Genomic DNA, 21,406 nt, shown 5'->3' on the forward strand with positions numbered 1-21,406 from the left:
CCAAGAACGGGTGCCCCCCTGGTGGTTCACGTATGAGACCGCTGTTCGGTTGTCTGATAGGACTCTCACATGATGCCCTGTCAAGTGTGGAAATAACCTCCTTAGCGCTTTTTCGATTGCTAGGAGTTCCCACTCATTTGAGGATAGATTTTTCTCCTCTTGAGCCCAGGGGTCTTGGACCCATAGTGTGTCTGAGTGAGCTCCCCATCCCCATGGACTGGCATCCGTTGTGATTACTTTGGAGGCTGTGTATGTCCAGGGAACTCCTCTCGGAGATGACTATCTGTAACCACCATCTGAGTGACTGGAGTACCGAGAGTGGGAGAATGAGCTTCTGCTCTAGCTGCCCCTGAAGTTCCAGGTCGTTCTGCAGCACACACCATTGCAGTTCTCTTGAATGGAACTGGGCCTATTTTACTGACGGTATGCAGGAGGTTAGGGACCCCAATACCGACATGGCTCTTCTTAAAGTCATCTGTTTTTTTTTAATGTTGTCATAATCATTTGTTTGATTTTTTTTCCTCTGGGAGGCGACACTCCTGCGCCACGAAGTCTACCGTTATCCCTAGGAAATTCTGGACCATTGCTGGCTCTAGTTAGGATTTTTTGAGGTTCAGTTGCCATCCTAGTGTCTGTAGAGTGTCCATTACTATTCTGACCTGCTCCTGACAGTGAGAAGAGTTTTTCCCCACTATCAGGAAGTCGTCTAAGTAGGGTATTATCAGAGTGTCTTTCTCTGAGATGTGCTGTGACCTCTGCAATCAGTTTTGTAAATACCCGTGGGGCTGTTTTGCTATCCCAAAGGGCAGAGCCCTGTACTGAAAGTGACGCAACTGGGACCCCATCTGAACTGCCACTCTGAGAAACTGACGATCTTGTTGTCTGATTGGGATGTGGTAATAAGCGTCCTTTAGGTCTAGGACCGCCATGTAACACCGAGGATTATAGGAGCTTCACTGCTGATTTTATTTTTTCCATTTTGAAAGATGGAATTATTAGGTATTTGTTGAGGCCTTTTAAATTTATTATCGTCCTCCAAGAATTGTCCAGTTTTCCAATGAGAAAAAGGCGGGAATAAAATCCTTCCATCCTTTCCTCTATAGGAACTTCTTCCAAGACGTGCTTGTCTAGGAGTGATGTTACTTCTCCTTCCAGACTTATTTCTCTTGGGAGGACTGTACCGGGGTCTGCATGTATCTTCTTGGAGGCCAGTGGTGGAATTTTAATTTTAGGCCTGATCCTATAATCTGTCGGATCCATACGCTGGAGGAGATCCTCTCCCAGGCTGGAAGGAAGTGAGAGCCTCCCTCCCACCTGAGAAGGCCCGTCACTGGGAGTGTTTCTTGGTGTCCCTGGGGGACTTGCCAAAATAGAAACCTTTTCCTCCCCTGGATCGCTTGTCCAAGTTGCTCCTGTCTCGGTCTCTAAACTGCTGCCTTCTGAATTTTCGGCCTCTCTGAAAGGAGTGCCGAAAGGGCTGAAATGGCTGCTTTGGAAAACTTTTTCTTTTTGTCACTGGCTTTTTCCAACACCTCGTCTAATGCCGGACCAAACAGGAAGTTCCCCTCACATGGCAAAGAGCAAAGTTTCATCTTTGCCTGTGTATCTCCTGGCCAGCATTTAAGCCATACCGCATGACATCCTGTGTTTGCTAAAGCTGCTGACTTTGCTGCCAGTCTAGCCGAGTCTGCTGATGCTTCAGCTAGAAACACTGCCGCTGCTCTCATGGTTGGTATTGCCTCTAGGATAGTTTCTCTGGGAACTTTTTGTTCTACCTGTTCCTCCAGGTTGTCTATCCAGATTTTTAGGGATCTGGCTACACAAGTGGCCGCGATAGCTGGCCTTAGTGCCCCTGCTGAGATTTCCCATGCTGTTTTCAGGGAACCGTCCACTTTTCTATCCAGAGGTTCTTTTAGAGAACCTAAATCCTCGAATGGCAGGGAGGATTTTCTGGCAACTTTTGAAATTGCCACATCAATTTTTGGGGCTCTATCCCAAGATGAGGACGCCTCCTCTTCAAAAGGATATCTTCTATTTTAGGGAGGTGGATATTTGGGACCTTTTTTCCGGTTTTTGCCATTCCCTTTTAATCAGTTCTTGTAGCTGTTCATTAATAAGGAATGACCTCCGTTTTTTCTTTTGCAGACCACTGAACATAAGTTCTTGGGCTGTCTTTTTTGCCTTCTCGTCTACCAGCCCCATGGTAGAGCGAACAGCTTTTATAAGCTTATCCGTAGCCTCTACTGGAAATATATGCTCCTCCTCTGAGCTACTATCTAAGCAGCAAGCTGTATCTGTATCTGAATCTGTAGCTGTATGGAGTCCTCCTCTGACTCCGAGGAATCCCTCTGGGATGCTACAGAGGGGCTGGATTTGTCCATAGACCTGGTATCTGTGTCAGCTGTCTGTAATGCTTTTACAGACCTACAGACCTCTGACTGGATCAGTGATCTTAGGCTCTCCGTAAAGGAGGGTGTTTCCTCCGCCACTGTCTTGTTGATACACTCCTGACACAGTCTTTTACTCCAGGCTGTTTTTAAAGGCTTTTTACACAAGGGACATTCCTTATTTTTAATTTTTGCCTTATACTTTTTGGGGACCTCCTATACTCCACCCCCCAATGTGCGTAAGAAAAGAGGGGAGAGACGGAGATAGGAGAAGAGAAAAGAACAGACATTAGCGTGCTGGACTTTCTCGAAGTTCACTCACCACTCGGACGCTCTCAAAGTACGGGTACTGGATCCGGAGGTTGACTGGTTTTCTCAGAGTCTCCCAATGAGACCAGGGACCCCTCCTTGGTATGGCAATCCGTCTGTACGCTGTCCGTGCGGCTTCTGCTGCTGCCATGGTGGATCTGGCTCTTCTCACTCGAGCGAGACCACGTCTCCTGCACCTCTTGCTGTGGCATTAAATGTTCTGGTGAAAAGCTCTCCAGCTTACACACTACCACGTAACAAGAGTAGTCACTTTCAACCTGGCCTGGTTTAGTGACACAGGGCAGCACTTCTAGCTTGTTTAAATAGACTCACTTCCTCCCCCCCCCTTTTTTTTTTTTTTTTTTAATGGATCACTTTGTGCTCCAATCAGGTGTATGTGTGCACCTGCATGTTATATGCAATCAATCACCTGGCTGATCCTGCCTTTGTAGTGGTCCAGTCTTCCTATGCGCGCCGCCGGTAGTCACGTCTGGTGCGCGCTACTTAATCAACTATTCACCTGGTTGATCCTGCATCTGCCGGCCCCTAGCGCAATGCCTGCACTGCATAACTATACCTGAGCGCGCACCCAGCAACCACATCCGCTGCGCGCTCTAATTCACTGATAGCCTGGTTGATCCTGCCTTCGCTGGTCACCGCATTTAAGCGCGCACCCGGCCACTACTTCCGGTGCGTGCTGTTGCATTCTGTCCCCCTTTGCACACACTAAGGTTCCGTGTGCTGACAGGTGCTGGGCGCATCGTGCGCTTCCTTCTTCTGCCCGCGCGGTATACAGCGCCAGCCAAGTAGGCCTTTGGTCCCCCACATGGAGAACGGGGAATGTGACCGCGGCGTCGGCTCCAGCTGCCCTCGGCGTTCCCTACGAGTACTCACCAGTGCCATGACCCCCGCAATACCACCTCCATCCATTCCCCTGAAGGAAACACCATGCCATCTGCAGGTACCCCACATATCGTCCAAGCTGTGGGGGGAGGGGGGTTGGGGGTGACTGCACCATGTGCTCAACAGGGAGGGCATTAGTACCTCCAAGGAGTCTCTATCTTGCCCGGGCACCGATGTGCCTCACAGGCTGCATGGCCACTATGGGTCAACAGGGAGGGTACAAAAGACTGACCTCCGAGGATTTAAGTGACAGGTTCTGCAGCATCAGGGAGGATAAACTGCCGTGGCCTCCGAGGCTCCATCTTCACCTGGGCATTGCCTCACGGGCTGTGGCCATGCTTCGCTCAGGGGGGGGGCGTGGATATACATGGCCCCTGAGGTGACTACCGGTACCTGGTGACGGGTGCAGCAAACAAATGTCTGCCCAAATCCACCCGACTCAGGCATCCTCTTCTGTCTTCATCAGAAGTCTTCATCTTGAGGGTTCCCCGTCAAGGACAGGAAACCAACTGATGTGGAGAGAGGAGCCGCCCCTTTTATCTTGAAGGTTTCCTGTCCATGATGGGCGGATCCCCTCTCTCGTGGTCTCATCATGTATGATGGAAAAAACCTCTATCCCTCAATAATGCCCCTTCAAATTCCATGCTGTCAAATGAAGGTTCGCTGCCTGAGGGTGGAAAACCGGTCTCTGAGGAAGAAGGTCCGGAAGTTCCGGTAGGACCCAAGGATCGGTGATTGAAAACATCCTCAGCCAGGAGAACCAAGTTCTTTTTGGGACAAAAGGGGGCTATCTGTATTATTCTCGAATTGTCCTCCTTGACTTTCCATAAAACCGCTGGGATGAGGACAACAGGAGGAAAGGCATATGCCAGGCTCCGAGTCCATGGGATCATGAAAGAATCTTATGTCTGAGGGTTCTCTCTGGGATCTAGGGAGCAAAAAACTTCCACCTTTTTGTTGTTGTTGACATTGGCAAACCGATCTATAACCTGGAGCCCCATAATTCCACAATCTGTTCGAAATACGAAAGCTACTTACCGGTAGCGGTGTTTTTCAGTAGCCCATGACAGCACCACGAGGGGATCCAGGAAAAAGATGTGCACACTGTCACTAGGTTGGTGCAGGCATGAACAAAATAGTCCAAGTATAAGAAAAATCAGCCGCACTCAAATGGTTGAAAGTTCAGCAAACTGTGTAGTTTCTTTATTAACACAAACAATAAATATCACCAAGTGCTTTTTTAGGAGGTAAATGGGTGGCGGACTATTCAATTCGGGTAACGTTTCGACCCCAGCGGGTCTTTATCAAAACCTCACTTATGCCAAAGAGGTAGAGGAGAGGAGAAAGAGCCGAGTTCCCATAGGGCAGCTCTGGTGGAGTTGTGTGGAAGCACGTCCGCCTGGTGGGTGATGTAGGAGCAAATGTGTAAGGCTGCAAGTATTTATACACAAGACCCATACGGTCATATCCGGGTCTGTGCAGTGGCTGTGCAGTGATAGTCCCCTATCACGCTGCTGGCATCTACTCTGTGGCCACAGCGCAGACTCAGTCGGAATACACAGCGTTCCTAGCCTCTTTCCCAGTCTGAGCCACTGCACAGACCCGGATATGACCGTATGGGTCTTGTGTATAAATACTCGCAGCCTTACACATTTGCTCCTACATCACCCACCAGGCGGACGTGCTTCCACACAACTCCACCAGAGCTGCCCTATGGGAACTCGGCTCTTTCTCCTCTCCTCTACCTCTTTGGCATAAGTGGGGTTTTGATAAAGACCCGCTGGGGTCGAAACGTTACCCGAATTGAATTGTCCGCCACCCATTTACCTCCTAAAAAAGCACTTGGTGATGTTTATTGTTTGTGTTAATAAAGAAACTACACAGTTTGCTGAACTTTCAACCATTTGAGTGCGGCTGATTTTTCTTATACTAGCACCACGAGGGGATCCGCCCTTCGGAGACAGGAAACCTACAGACAAAAAAGGGTGGCACCTCTCTCCCGCATCAGTTGGATTACAGAGCATGAGGACCTCCCTGGTTAGTAGTACATTATTAAATTTAAACACAGTATATTTGACCCATGTGACTAAACTTAAAGATCCAAAGGGAAAAAAGGTGTTAATACATACGAGAAAGGGAGGGAATATAAGGGTGGTGTCATGGGCTCGTGAAAAACACCGGTACCGATAAGTAACTTTCATATTTATTCAGTCGCCATGACAGCACCACAAGAGATTTACAGAGAAGCGAAAGGGTTTAGGGAGGGACCACTGCATCAAGCACCCTTTTTCAAAACGTGAGATTGGAGGAGCCACCCAGATTGAGTCTATAATGTTTTTAAGGAAAGTAGAGGGAGAGGACCATGTGGCCGCCTTACATATGTTCTCAATCAATACCTTCAACCTCTCTGCCCAGGATGTTGCTATGACTCGAGTGGAGTGAGCTTTTATACCTTCCGGGATTTCCACGCCACCTGATGTATAAGCTAAAGAAATCGCCTCCCTGATCCATCTGGCTAAGGTGTTTTTGGACACTCCAAGTCCTTTCCTAACCTCCTGAAAGGATATACCGTAAATAAGAAATTACCTTTTTTCCAAGAGTTTGTTGTTGAAATATACCTAAGACATCTTCCTACATCTAAAGAATGGAGTTTAGGTTCCATTTGATTAGTGGGATTAGGGCACAAAGAGGGGAGGACTATAGGTACCGTCACACTGAACGATATCGCTAGCGATCCGTGACGTTGCAGCGTCCTGGCTAGTGATATCGTTCAGTTTGACAGGCAGCAGCGATCTGGATCCTGCTGTGCCATCGTTGGCCGGAGCAGAAAGTCCAGCACTTTATTTCGTCTGGACCTCCCGCAGACATCGCTGAATCGGCGTGTGTGACGCCAATTCAGCGATGTCTTCACTGGTAACCAGGGTAAACATCGGGCTACTAAGCGCAGGGCCGCGCTTAGTAACCCGATGTTTACACTGGCTACCTGGCTGTGCTTTCCTGCACTGGCTGTTCTGCTTTACGGCTGGCCGGCGCTGACAGTGCAGGAAAGCACAGCGCCGGACGACAGACACCGGAATGTAAGTATGTAGTGTTTTTTTTTTTTTTTTACATTTACGCTGGAAACCAGGGTAAACATCGGGTTACTAAGCGTGGCCCTGCGCTTAGTAACCCGATGTTTACCCTGGTTACCAGGGGACCGGCATCGTTGGTCGCTGGAGAGCTATCTGTGTGACAGCTCTCCAGCGACCACACAGCGATGCTGCAGCGATCGGGATCGTTGTCTAGATCGCTGCAGCGTCGCTTAATGTGACGGTACCTTATCTCTTGTAATCAATGAAATTTTGAAGCTACTTTTGGAAGGTAAAGAGAGGTAAAGAGGATCAGGCTTTAGAATCACTCTATCATCTCTAAACTGGATATACGGGGAGAGGGGGGAATGTCTAGAGAGTTTGTGGGTCACTAACCCTCCTAGCAGATGTGAGCGAGACTAAAAAGGCAGTTTGAAGGACAACATTCTTATCGGGGCAGAGTCAATAGGCTCAAACGGAGCTTCCATTAATGAAAGTACAAGGTTTAGATCCCATGGAACTAATTTTTTTTTAACAAAGGGTCTGGATCTAGCTGCTGCCTTGATGAACCTAGCTACCCAGTAATTGCTGGCTAAATTACTATTGTACAGTGCTCCTAGAGCTGACACTTGAACCCTGAGAGTGCTTGTGGTTAGACCCATTTCTAATCCTCTCTGCAGAAATTCCAAAACTTGGTTAATACAGACCACTTGGCAAATCTCCGCTCCTGAAACTGCCAAAAATTTCTTCCAAATTCTGACAATTATTTGTTGTAGAAACCTTTCTGCTTTTTTGCAAGGTATTAACAACAAGTTCCCGGGAAAACCCCTTCCCCCTTAGTAGTGCCCTTTCAAATTCCACGCTGCCAGATGTAAATTGGACCCGCGTGGATAGAGAATCTGGCCATGGGAGAGGAGATGTGGAAGTTCCGGAAGAATCCAAGGCTGGGAAACTGACATCTTCCTCAGCCAAGGAAACCATGGTCTCCTGGGCCAGAATGGGGCTACCAGGATTACCTGGGCTCTGTCCTCCTGTATCTTCTTCAGAACTATCGGGATTAGGTTTAGTGGGGAAAGGCATAAGCGAGATCGAAGTGCCATGAGATTAGGAGAGTGTCCACTGCATATGGATTCTTCCTGGGATTTAAGGCGCACAATCGGTCCAGCTTTTTGTTGGCAAAAAGGTCTATATCTGGGAACCCCCACAATTGCACGATCTGATTGAGGATGGTTTGATTTAGCACCCAATCTCCTTGTTTGAGTTTGTTGCTGCTTAGGTAGTCGGCCATGATAGTGTTTTCCTTTTATATGAAGAGCTGTGACAGTAGATGAACCTCGACCGAGTCCCCCCTTGATGGTTAATGTAGGCTATAGTTACCTGGTTGTCTGAAAATAGCTTGATGTGCCGGCCCTGTAGGGATATAAGGAAACTACTTAGAGCCCGTTCTACCGCTAACAATTCTTTTCCTTTTAGGTTGGATGATAAGTTTTTGTTCAGATTGAGTCCATAACCCCTGGACCCACCTACTCCCCAAGCCCCTGGGGCTAGGATCCGTAGTTACTATTCGAGATATATGATTTATCCAGGGAACACCTCTACGTAGCTTTGGTATGTGTAACCACCAACGTGAGGACTGTATAGAATCAGTGGACAAGGCAAATCTACCTTCAAGGTGGCCCTCTAGATGACGGGCATTGTACAGTACATCCCACTGCAGTGTCCTGGTGTGGTATTGGGCCCAGAGAACTGCCGGAATACATGATGTGAGTGAGCCTAACAGTGACATTGCTCCTCTTACAGTGACTGACGAATTATTAATCACCCCGAGTGTCTGTCGTCGAATACTATCCACCTTTGACTCTGGTACGCGACATTCCTGCGTTCTGGAGTCTAGGACGAGACCCAGGAAGTCTTGCACCTCTAAGGGTTGTAATCTAGATTTTTAAAAATTAATAATCCACCCCAATTTCTGGAAGGCCGATGTTGATTTCCCAAATTGGGCCGTGCAGTGGGATTCTGAATACTCCACAATTAATAGGTCATCCAGGTAGGGAATTATTAATACGTTCTGCTTATGCAGATGTGCCCTGACTTCTACCATTATTTTAGTGAAAACGCGGGGGGCGACAGCAACCCCAAAGGGGAGCGCTTGGAATTGGAAGCATTCTACTGTTCCATCCAGGGAAACTGCTACTCTTAGAAACTGTTGGTGGTCTGTGTGTATCAGAACATGATAATAGGCATCTTTAAGATCTAAGACTACCATGAAACAATTGTTAAACAGTAATTTTATTGCTGTTTTCACAGACTTCATTTTGAAAGAATGGACCAGTAGGAATTTATTTAGGCCCTTCAAGTTGATGATGGTACGAAAGGAGCCGTCTGGCTTCTTGACCAGAAAGAGGGGGTAGTAGAACCCCTTACCTCTTTGTACTCCAGAAACCTTTACCAGGACCCCCTTCTGTTGAAGTTTCCGGACTTCAGATTCCAGCACCAATTATTCTGTAGAAGAAAAACTGATGAGAGTTAGGAGAAATTTGTCCTGAGGTGTCCTCTGAAACTCGAATTTTAGCCCCGTTTTGATAATGCTGAGAATCCATGGGCTGTTTGAAATTGTTAACCAAGCAGAGTAGAAGGCTGAAAGCCTGCCTCCCACCTGGTCCGGCAATCAATGTGGTTTTCTGTGGTCACGAGAGGAATTGAACATTATACCCTCTACCTTTCTCCCTGTTACTGTCATATTTGGTCCTCTCCCTGGTTGACCTTCTACAGTTAAACCACTCTCTATTAGAATCCCGCCTGTATGAGGGTCTTCCCAGGTAAGGGAATAGTTTTTTTTTTTTTTTACTATGGCCCGCTTTTTCCAACAGTTCGTCGAATACATGGAATACCACATAATTTTGATCTGGCCTGCATGTCTCCCGGCCAACATTTCAGCCATAAGGCTGTACGGGCTGCGTTGAAAAAGGCCGAAGACCTGGCTGCTAACTTTACAGAGTCCGCCGATGCATCTGAAAGAAAGGCCGCTGCTTCCTGGATTATAGGAAGGGAGGATAGGATCTCATCCCTACGGACTGTCTTTAAGCTGCTCCTCCAGGCGGTCTAGACATACCATTAGTGACAGTGCAGTGCAAGTGGCTGCAATTGCTGGCCTGAGGGATCCCGCTGACGTTTCCCAAGTACCCTTTAGAAACACATCGGCCTTCCTGTCTAATGGGTCTTTTTAAACTCCCTAAGTACCCAAATGGAAGGGAGGTTCTTTTACACACCTTGACAACTGCCGCATCCAGTTTCGGGGCTTTATCCCACGAGGATAATGCTTCTTCATCGAATGGGTACCTGCTCTTAAATGCTGGTGGAAGAAAAACCTTCCTCTCGTGCTTTTCCCACTCACGTGTAATCAGAGAGCTTATTTTATCGATCAAAGGCAAGGATCTTTGAGTTTTCCGATCTAGCTCTTTAAATATCACATCCTGTATGGACCATTCTGACCAGGGTTCCTCAATCCCCATGGTACGGTTTACCACTTTGACAAGTCGATTTATTATATCCAGTGGGAAACAGGAACGACTTGATTCGGCATCTTAAAATGAAGAGGATGAGGGGGGGGGGGGATGAGTCTGAACTTAGTTCACCTGAGTCCGACTCAGAAATTGAAACTGGGGACCCTGGGCTCTTTCCCCTTAAGCCCTGTTTTCTGGGATAGGGATTTAACTGAACCCCTGATCTCCTGTCTGACCACGTTCCTCAGGCTGGAAGTAAGGTTTGGGGACTCCTCCACTACTAAATGCTGTATGCAAGGTCTGCACAGCCTCCTTTCATGGCCATCCGGGAGTGGCACTATGCACTTGGCACACTCTGTGCTTAGCTTTAGTGGAACATTTTCTCCCGTCATAAGGAGAAACAGTACATCACCAAGTGAACTTTCACGTAGATCACTTACTTGTGACGTGTAGTAAGTAGTACCGTAATTTGTGGGGAGTCCTTTTCAGCCAGTGATGCAACTTTACGGCCTGAGAACTTGTTCGGTCTGGACTTTTGACTGATTTTAGCTCCACCAGCGCGACTACTGCCACTCGATCGTCGCTGAGAGATTTTGACGTGAGGCTACTCAGAGCTGATGCTGCTGCTCTGGCGAGTGCTGCTGTGCTTCCTGCTCCGGTGGCTCCATATTGAAAAATGGGTCTAGAATCACCTGGCAACCATTACAGCCCTCTTTACTACCCGAACACAAGCCAAGGTACCCCCCTGGACAGGGACAGCAGGTAATCCAGGTGGCCTGCCCGGCACTATGATGCATGCTGGAGGTCGCTCCCCCTCCCGAGTCCGCGCCCACAGCCAAAACATGGGCCTTCTATTGGTACAGACGTAAGCCCCAGCCATCCACTGTCACGGCATCTGCGCTGCCCAGATCGTGTGCTTCAGGGCCGCACGGGGAGACGTCACCACCACTCACGGCTCGGACCGCGCATGCCTGGCCGCGATACCAGACTGCGCCACCGGCCACGTCATCAGGGACCGCCCCTTCCGGCCGTGAACTGACATGCCAGCGGACATACTGGACCCCACCGCCACTGTGACTGACGCACACTGTTGACCCTGCTGTCGGGAACTTCGACCTGCCTTGGAGTGCCCCCGCCAGCCCGGCACAGCCTCAGGAGATTTCCCCCCCGCAGCTTATACTTACAAGCACCTGCGGCGATGGGCCACCTCGAAGTCAGCACTTCCCTTGAAGGCCGCTTACCTCTGCTGTCGCCTACACAAGCAGTACCCCTGCCGTGTGGCACTTCCAGCACACCGGACAGGCCGAGGAAGGGGACCTCCGCTACCTGGACTGGCCTGCCAGGACTGGGTTATCTTCTTTCTTCAACTTTTCACAAGGTACGTCTGAAGGGGTTGCCCTGTCAGGGACAGGAAACCAACTGATGCGGTAGAGAGGTGCTGCCCTTTTATGTCTGTAGGTTTCCTGTCCCAAATGGCGGATCTCCTCTCTCGTGGTGCAGTCAAGGCGACTGAATTAAACAGACTGATTTAGAGCCCACTCGCCCTGTCTTAATTGAGTGCGGCTCAAAAAAATCTGCCTTTTTGGTTTTCTATGCCCCGAATGTGTAGTGCCTTTCCCGGCGCCTGCGCACTGCAGTCAAATATGGTGGAGGTTAAAAAAGGTTTTGGGGTTATTTCATTACCTCTGGAATTGTGTGCAAGGCATCATGAAATCTGAAAATTACCAAAGGATTTTGGGTCGCAATGTAGTGCCCAGTGTTGGAAAGCTGGGTTTACGTCCTAGGTCATGGGTTTTCCAGCAGGACAATGACCCAAAACGTACTTCAAGAAGCACCCACTAATGAATGGAAACAAAGAGCTGGAGAGTTCTGAAGTGGCCAGCAATGAATCTGGATCTAAATCCGATTGAAAAAGTGTGGAGAGATCTTAAAATTATTGTTGGGAGAAGGCACCCTTCAAATATGAAAGACCTGGAGCAGTTTGCAAAAGAAGATTGGTTCAAAATTCCATTTGAGAGGTGTAAAGCTTGTTGATGGTTACAGGAAGCGAATGATTAGCGTTATTTATTCCAAAGGGTGTGCAAATATTAAGTTAAAAGTACCAACAATTTTGTCTGGCCCATTTTTAGGGTTGTGTGTGAAATTATGTACAATTTGCCTTTTTTTCCCCCTCTGTTATTCTGTGTTGCTCCAATCACAAAAAGTAAGTAAACGTGTGTATAACAAAACGTGTAATTGCAATAATTTTCTGAGAGAAATACTTCATTTTCTGGAACAATTTCAAGGGTGCCAACACTTCCGGCCATGAATGTATATAGCACCATTAATTCCACTGCACTTTACAGACATTTTGTGCACTGTCCCCACTAGGGCTCACAATCTAAATTCCCTAACAATATGTATTTGTAGTGTGAGAGGAAACCAGAGAACCCGGAAGAAACCCACGCAAACAAGGGGAGAACATACAAACTCCTTTCGGATACTGTCCTTGGTGGCATTTTAACCCAGGACCCAAAGCCGCAAGGCTACAGTACTAATCACCGAGCCTCCGTACTGCAATACAGGGAATCATTAAAATAAGGTGTTAGGAATGCTCCAAATAACCTCTAGGGGTAGGTTCTGCTGTCAGATTCCCTTCAAGCCACATATATCCCCCACGCATTTTAGTGGGCTAAATACCTTTGCAGATGCTGATACAGTGTTCCAGTTTCCCCCTCTCAACGTAAACTTTCCACTGCCAATGCGTGCCAATATTTCCTCTGGTGTGTCTTCTGGGCCATTAGCAAATGGAGTGTATCTGTCAGCATAAAATAAATTATCTAAAAATCTCACTACAGTACAGACAGAATTTTCAGGACAATTTGATACAAACAGGGCTTTCTCTAAACTTACTTATGTAGGACCTATACCCTCCTAGTAAACTTCATGAAATGGTTTTTCCACTACTAGAACAACCTCTTATTGATCTAAATGTTTGGGGCCTATACATGAAAGCCTATACTCACCTAACTAAATAAAAATTAATACGACTGTTACTCTTTTAGAAGATGTCTCTGCTATTTTCTTCTGCAATTTTCTAATGTATACCCTCTGGTCATAGTCTTCCCCGATGTCCTGCGCTACAGCAGTCCTCTTTTGGCCCATGCCACCTGAAATCTGAGTCGTTTTACGTGTGGACCGGGAATTGCTTTCTCAGTGTAGCCCTATAACAAACAAACACTAGGAAAGCAACATCGCCATAATCATGAGGGCCAGAAGGGGACCGAAGCAGAGCTGGAAACCGGGACCTAAGGCAATGAGTAAGTAATGAAAAAATGTACAGTACATACATAATTAGGCAAAAAATGCCAAGACATCTTCTTTAACCCCTTCCCGACCTGTGACAGCGTATGCGTCATGAAAGTCTGTGCCAATCCGACCTGTGACGCATATACTGTGTCACAGAATGATCACACTCCTGCAGGTCAGGTGAAAGGGTTAACTGAAATTTCGCCCGACCTGCAGGAACAGGAGGAGTTGTACTTGAGCCCGGGGGGTTGGCTTTGCCCCCGCGTGGCTACGATCGCTCTGATTGGCTGTTGAAAGTGACTTTCACTTTCAATCAGAGCAATCGTAATATTTCACCAACGAAACTTGATGAAATATTACAATCCAGCCGTGGCCGATGCTGCAATATCATCGGCCATGGCTGGAGACTGCGATCTGCCCCCGACTGCCGGCAGCGATCTGTCACCACCGTCAGTCTTTCATCCCCTCTGTCCTGTCCTCCGCTGCTCTCCTCTCCCCTCAGTCCTCCCCTCTGCTCCCCCCGCGGTCCGATCTCACCCCCATACCTACCGAGTCCCGTTGTCCCTCCCGGAGTCCGTCCGTCTTCTCCATGGGAGCTGCCATCTTCCAAAACGACGGGCGCATACACAGTGCGCCCGCCGAATTGGCCGGCAGATTCATCCCAGGTACATTTTGATCACTGTGATAGGTTCTATCACAGTGATCAAAATGAAAAAAAAAAGTAAATAAACCCCCCCGCCCTTATCACCCCCATAGGTAGGGAAAATAATGAAATACCGAAAATGTATTATTATTTTTCCACTAGGGTTAGGGTTAGGGTTAGGCTTGCAATTAGGGTTAGGCTTAGAATTAGGCTAGGTGCACACGGTGCGGATTTGGCTGCAGATACGCAGTGGATTGGCTGCTGCAGATTCGTAGCAGTTCTCCATCACTTTTACAGTACCATGTAAACCTATGGAAAACCAAATCTGCTGCGCCCATGGTGCGGAAAATACCGCGCCGAAACACTGCGTTGTATTTTCCACAGCAGGGTCAATTCTTTGTGCGGATTCTGCAGCGTTTTACACCTGTTCCTCAATAGGAATCCACAGGTGAAATCCGCACAAAAAACACTGGAAATCTGCGGTAAATCCGCAGGTAAAATGCAGTGCGTTTTTACCTGCGGATTTTTCAAAAACTGTGTGGAAAAATCCGCACACAAATCCGCAACGTGGGCACAGAGCCTAAAGGTACCGTCACACTAGACGATATCGCTAGCGATCCGTGACGTTGCAGCGTCCTCGCTAGCGATATCGTCCAGTGTGACAGGCAGCAGCGATCAGGCCCCTGCTGTGCTGTCGCTGGTCGGGGAAGAAAGTCCAGAACTTTATTTGGTCGCTGGACTCCCCGCAGACATCGCTACATCGGCGTGTGTGACACCGATTCAGCGATGTCTTCACTGGTAACCAGGGTAAACATCGGGTAACTAAGCGCAGGGCCGCGCTTAGTAACCCGATGTTTACCCTGGTTACCATCCTAAAAGTAAAAAAAACAAACACTACATACTTACCTACAGCCGTCTGTCCTCCAGCGCTGTGCTCTGCACTCCTCCTGTACTGGCTGTGAGCGCCGGGCAGCCGGAAAGCAGAGCGGTGACGTCACCGCTCTGCTTTCCGGCCGCTGTGCTCACAGCCAGACCAGAGAAGCAGAGCGCCGGGGACAGACAGCAGTAGGTAAGTATGTAGTGTTTGTTTTTTTTTACTTTAACGATGGTAACCAGGGTAAACATCGGGTTACTAAGCGCGGCCCTGCGCTTAGTTACCCGATGTTTACCCTGGTTACCGGGGACCTCGGGATCGTTGGTCGCTGGAGAGCTGTCTGTGTGACAGCTCTCCAGCGATCAAACAGCGACGCTGCAGCGATCCGGATCGTTGTCGGTATCGCTGCAGCGTCGCTATGTGTGACGGGGCCTTTAGGGTTAGGGTTGAAATTAGAGATAGGGTTGTGATGGGATTAGTGTTAGGCTTGTGGTTAGGGTTATGGTTGGGATTAGGGTTAGGGGTGTGTTGGGGTTAGGGTTGTGGTTAGGGGTGTTAGGGTTGTGATTAGGGTTATGGTTAGAGTTGGGAGTAGGGGTGTGTTGGAGTTAGAATTGAGGGGTTTCCACTGTTTAGGCACATCAGGGGGTCTCCAAACACGACAAGGAGCCACCATTGATTCCAGCCAATCTTGGGTTCAAAAAGTCAAAATGGTGCTCCCTCCCTTCTAAGCCCCGACGTGCGCCCAAAGTGGTTTACCAAAACATATGTGGCATAATTGTACTCAGGAAAAATTACACAACAACTTTGGGGGTCTAATTTCTACTGTTACCCTTGGGAAATAAAAAAAATGGGGGCTAAAAAATTATTTTTGTGGGGAAAAAAAATGATTTTTTATTTTCACGGCTCTGCGTTATAAACTTCTGTGAAGCACTTGGGGGTTCAAAGTGCTCACCGCACATCTAGATTAGTTCCTTGGGAGGTCTAGTTTACAAAATGGGGTTTACAAAATGTTTAGGCACACAGGGGCTCTCCAAACGCGACATGGTGTCCTCTAACGATTGGAGCTAATTTTTCATTCAAAAAGTCAAATGGCGCTCCTTCCCTTCCGAGCCTTGCCGTATGCCCAAACAGTGGTTTACCCCCACATGTGAGGTATCAGTGTACTCAGGAGAAATTGCCCAACAAATTTTAGGATACATTTTATCCTGTTGCACATGTGAAAATGAAATAATTTAGGGTCAAATAAATTTGTGTGAAAAAAAGTACTTTTTTCTATTCGCCACGACAGCACCCACTAGAGAGAGGGGATCCGCCCCTAGGAACAGGAAACCTACAGAGAGATAAAAGGGGCGGCCCCCCCTCGCTCCTCAGTTGGTTTCCTGTTCCCAAGGAGGAAACCCTCAGAGAGAATCTCTGCAGCTAAGAAGAGGAAAAGCTCGCCTGGAACACAGCCTGTACGTCTCTGTTGAGCGACAGGGGCCCCAGAGCGAGCGTCAGAGACGGGTGTTCCTGTTGGTTCCCCCCTCATCTGGATACATCAGCAGCATGCCGGGATCACAACAGTCTCCCTGTTGGGAGACCGTTGGTTTTTGCTCCACCGCCTAAAGAATTCCGTCAGCACATCAAGCAAGTGTCGCTATGGAAAGCGCTTACCCTCCGGCCACAGTGGGGCATGAACGGCCGCGGTAGCAGGAGCTTCTCTTCCTCTGCAGCATAGAAGGAAGACGCGCGAGCGCACATGCAGGCGCTGTATGGTCGGCGTACCCGGATGTAAAGAGGAACTTCCGGGTATGCGGGGTCAGCTGAGCGTGCTGGCGTGGACGCCTTGGACAGCGGTGGAGAGGGCTAATAAAGTTGGTCAGGTAAAAAAAAAAAAAAAAAAAAGGGGGGAGGAAAGATGGGGGCGTGTATCCCTTGTAAGAACGGCTCTATATAAGGCTGGAGACACATGGCACTGTGCGCACCATGTCGTCTCAGGAAGATATTGAGCGCCCACTGGAGGTTGTAATCCTGCCTAGTGGTGATGCTAATAAGAAAATCAGCGGACACTCAAAAATGAGTGATTCCACGGATAAATCAGGGAAAAAATCGTCCCGTTCCAAACCCCAGGCCGACCAGACAACTCTGCAGCCGGTATATTTTTTTTTTTTCCCGGATAAGTGTATATATAGCTTCATATCTCTTACAGTAGTCTCCTCTGCTTGTGTCTTTTTTGTAGGCTAAGCGGACGTCAAAATCTAAACATAAGCAGTGTAAGATATGTAATGAGCCCCTACCTGACTCATATATTAAGGAGCTATGTCAACATTACATTGATAACACTTTACAGCAGGAGAGTTCGGTCAGGATGAATGACATACGTCTCATGATCCGGGAAGAGCTTCAGTCCTTGAGGGGTAGTCCGGCGGTTAATATGGAAAGGAGAAGTAGAAGGACTCTTTCACCTATAGCCGACACATCAGCAGAAAGTGGAGAGGTGGACTCAGACATCTCTCAGAGATTGGATTCCTCGGAGGAGGAAGATTATGTCTGTTTTCCTACAGACAATGTAAATAATTTGGTTAAAGCTGTAAGAGGAACAATGGGGGTGTCAGAGTCTAAAGATCCCCAGACACCACAGGACATCATGTTCGCAGGTTTATCGCAGCGAAAGGGCCAAGTATTCCCTGTGAATCAGGCCATTAAAGACCTTGTTAAAAAAGAATGGGCTAAAGGACAGAAGGGCTTTGTACCGGTATCATGTAAGAGGCGGTACCCCTTTGATGATGAGGACTTGGCAGTTTGGTCTAAAATTCCTAAAGTGGATGCGGCTGTGGCATCAACTTCTCGCCGATCCTCCTTACCCGTAGAGGATGCGGGCTCCTTGCCTGACCCCATGGATAGAAAATCAGACGCTCTGCTTAAAAGGTCATGGGAAGCTTGTGTCACGGCATTTAAACCGGCGATCTCAGCCACGTCCACTAGTAGATCTATGCTGGTCTGGCTGGAGCAGTTGGACCAAAATATTAAGAGTGGTGTATCTAGGGAGAAACTACGTGCCTCTATTCCTTTGATTAAAGGGGCGGCAGCCTTCATTTCTGATGCCTCTATAGACTCTCTCCGCCTAGCAGCCAGAACAGCCAGCCTCACTAATACGGCACGACGCGCTTTATGGTTAAAGAATTGGAAAGGGGATGCCCAGTCCAGGGCTAAATTGTGTACTATACCCTGCCAGGGTGAGTACCTCTTTGGAACGGTCTTAGACGAAATTCTCACTAAGGCAGGTGAAAGGAAGAAGGGGTTCCCTAATCCCTTTATTCCTTCTTACAGAAGGGCGTTCAAGAAGCCACCATTCGGAAGGAAGGGAGGCTTCAAGGACAGATGGAATAACAAAGATTTCAAACAAAGAGGAAATTTGTTCAATAAGCGCCCCTTCAAGCCAGCAGATAAATTCCGCTGATTATATTTCACCGGTGGGAGGAAGACTAAAACAATTTAGTAAGCAGTGGAAAGACATAACGGTTAATCCATGGGCCATTGATTTAATATCTTCAGGCCTCACATTAGACTTTATTAAAAGGCCTCCGGACTCCTTCCTCCTTACCACCCTAAGATCCAGGCCTCAACAAGAGGCACTTGAAACCGAAGTTAAATCCCTCATACTCAAACAAGTCCTGGTAGAGGTTCCATCTTCCCAGATAGGGAGGGGATTTTACTCTCCCTTATTTCTGATTAGTAAGCCTGATGGCTCTTTCAGAACTATAATTAACTTGAGGAAACTGAACTCCTTCATAAGACCCAAAACATTTAAAATGGAATCCATACGTTCGGCCATAAAAAATCTATTTCCAAACTGTTACATGGTAGTATTGGATCTTAAAGATGCTTATTACCATATTCCTATACACCATTTACATCAGCAATTTCTTCGGGTAGCAGTTTGTATAGAAGGGCAAATTCGTCATCTACAATACCGGGCAATGCCCTTCGGTTTATCTATGGCCCCAAGGGTTTTTACTAAATTGCTAGCGGAAGTAATGTCCTTTTTACGGGTAAAAGATACCTTGGTCATTCCGTATTTGGATGACCTATTGATTGTAGGTAAGAACTCCCTACAGTGTGAGCAGAGGTTTCAGGAGGTAGTGTCATCCTTACAAAACCTGGGCTGGCTGGTTAATTGGGAAAAATCTAGACTCCAGCCAGTAACGTGTCAGAAATTCCTTGGGCTCCTTCTAGATTCAGTTGACCAGATTTGCAAGCTTCCTGAGGATAAGAAAACTTCCATATTCGATAAAGTGTCCTTAGCGATCAGAAAGCGTAGTATGTGATTAAGGAATGTCATGTCACTACTAGGTTCTCTAACATCGTGCATTCCTGCGGTCCAGTGGGCGCAGTTCCATACTAGGCATCTACAAAAATTTGTATTGGATGAGGACATTAAAAATAGAGGATGTCTGGATAGAACAGTTTTCCTAACGTCAGAAGTAGTACACTCCCTTATGTGGTGGTTGAATCGAAAAAATCTTTCGAGAGGGGTTCTATGGGTAATCACCCCTTCTAGTATAGTGACCACAGACGCTAGTCCTGAAGGCTGGGGGGCACATTTTCAGGATCAGTGGGTCCAGGGTCTTTGGTCCAGTTCAGAACTTAATAATTCCTCAAATGTCAAAGAGTTGAGGGCTATATACTACTCCCTACTTCACTTTCTTCCTCAGCTCAGCGGCTCTCACACAAGAGTATTCTCCGACAACACCACTGCGGTGGCGTATCTGAACCATCAAGGAGGTACAAGGTCGGACAAACTCAGAGAAGTGGCTTCAGACATCATGGAGTTGGCCGAAGGTCATCTGCTATCCTTGTCAGCAGTGCACATCAGGGGCATAGACAATTTTCATGCCGATTTCCTCAGCCGTCACACTCTTCATCAGGGAGAATGGATGCTGAACAGGAAGATTTTCAGATTAATAACAGCTCGATGGGGTGTTCCTCAAATAGACTTGTTTTCCACAAGAGCCAACCGTCAGGTCAGGAGGTTTGCCTCTCTATGCAGGGAGGACAAGCCGGACATACTCGATGCCCTCCAGGTACCATGGACATTCGACCTGGCCTATGCTTTCCCCCCATGGAATCTATTACCTATAGTAATAAGAAAAATAAGGGAGGAAGGCGCAAGAGTTCTGTTAATAGCCCCATTCTGGCCCAAAAGGCCATGGTTCTCATGGCTGAGGGCGATGTCAGTGTCAGACCCGTGGATTCTGCCTCAGTCCAAGGACTTGCTCTCTCAGGGACCATTCCTCCATCCTCAGGCAAAGGGCATGAACCTGACTGCCTGGAGTTTGAGAGGCAGTTACTAAGTATAAGGGGGTTTTCTAGTGGGTTAATTAACACTCTTATGAAGAGTAGAAAACCTTCAACTACTAGAATTTATGTTAGAATTTGGAGAAAATTTCTTCAATTCCATACTGCACAACTTTCATCTGAAGTTCCTATATTTCCAGTGTTGGAATTTCTACAAAGAGGTTTGGAATTAGGACTCTCCGTAAGCACTCTGAAGGTCCAGGTTTCAGCTTTAGGAGCTCTTTTTAATTATGATGTTGCGGGTAATAGGTGGATATCCCGATTTATATCTGCCTGTGAGCGTTCAAGACCAATTAGCATACCGCAGGTTCCTCAGTGGGATTTATCCATAGTCCTGGAAGCATTGACACAGCCACCGTTTGAGCCTCTCCAAACAGCCTCACTAAAAAATATTTCTTTGAAAACGGTATTGTTAGTGGCATTAGTTTCTGCTAGAAGAGTGAGTGATCTCCATGCATTATCTATAGATCCTCCCTTTTTATCTGTAACATCAGATAGGATAATTTTGAAAACAGACCCTTGTTATCTTCCTAAAGTAGCCACTACTTTTCATAGAGCCCAGGAGATCTTGTTACCTACCTTTTATGAGAACCACTCAACTCCAGAAGAAGTAAAACTTCATACTCTAGATGTAAAAAGGATTGTGCTAGCCTATTTAGAGAGAACCAGGGACTGGAGGAAGAGTAGGGCTCTCTTTGTGTCTTTCCAGGGTAAAACCAAAGGTACCAGAGTGACAAAGAACACATTATCTCGCTGGATCAGAGAGGCCATAATCTTGGCGTATAAAGCTGGAGGTAGAGATCCTCCGATGCATATAGGAGCACACTCTACAAGAGCCTTGTCGACTTCCTGGGCAGAAAGGGCGAATGTGCCAATAGACCTTATATGTAAGGCTGCAACTTGGTCTTCACCAAATACCTTCTATAAGCATTATAGATTAGATCTATCCTCTGCTTCTGATCTAACTTTTGGTGTATCGGTCCTTGACTCAGTAAACCCACCCAGTCTATAGTCTCTGCAATTCTCTCTAGTGGGTGCTGTCGTGGCGAATAGAAAATACCGGATTACGTACCGGTAATGCTCTTTTATAG

General features: G+C 47.5%; 1 protein-coding gene across 3 annotated transcripts in view; it reads right to left on the reverse strand.

Moving 5' to 3' along the window:
• RPS6KA1 (ribosomal protein S6 kinase A1) overlaps positions 1 to 21,406 on the reverse strand; it is a 356,285-nt gene that overhangs the window by 27,270 nt on the left and 307,609 nt on the right. For all 3 annotated transcript variants that reach the window (XM_069756752.1, XM_069756750.1, XM_069756751.1), the window contains one exon: positions 12,850 to 12,967. In XM_069756752.1, the coding sequence (XP_069612853.1) occupies positions 12,850 to 12,967 (118 nt within the window). The remainder of the gene's footprint in view (positions 1 to 12,849; positions 12,968 to 21,406) is intronic.

This window comes from Ranitomeya imitator, chromosome 3, assembly GCF_032444005.1.
Source record: "Ranitomeya imitator isolate aRanImi1 chromosome 3, aRanImi1.pri, whole genome shotgun sequence".
NCBI lineage: Eukaryota > Metazoa > Chordata > Amphibia > Anura > Dendrobatidae > Ranitomeya > Ranitomeya imitator.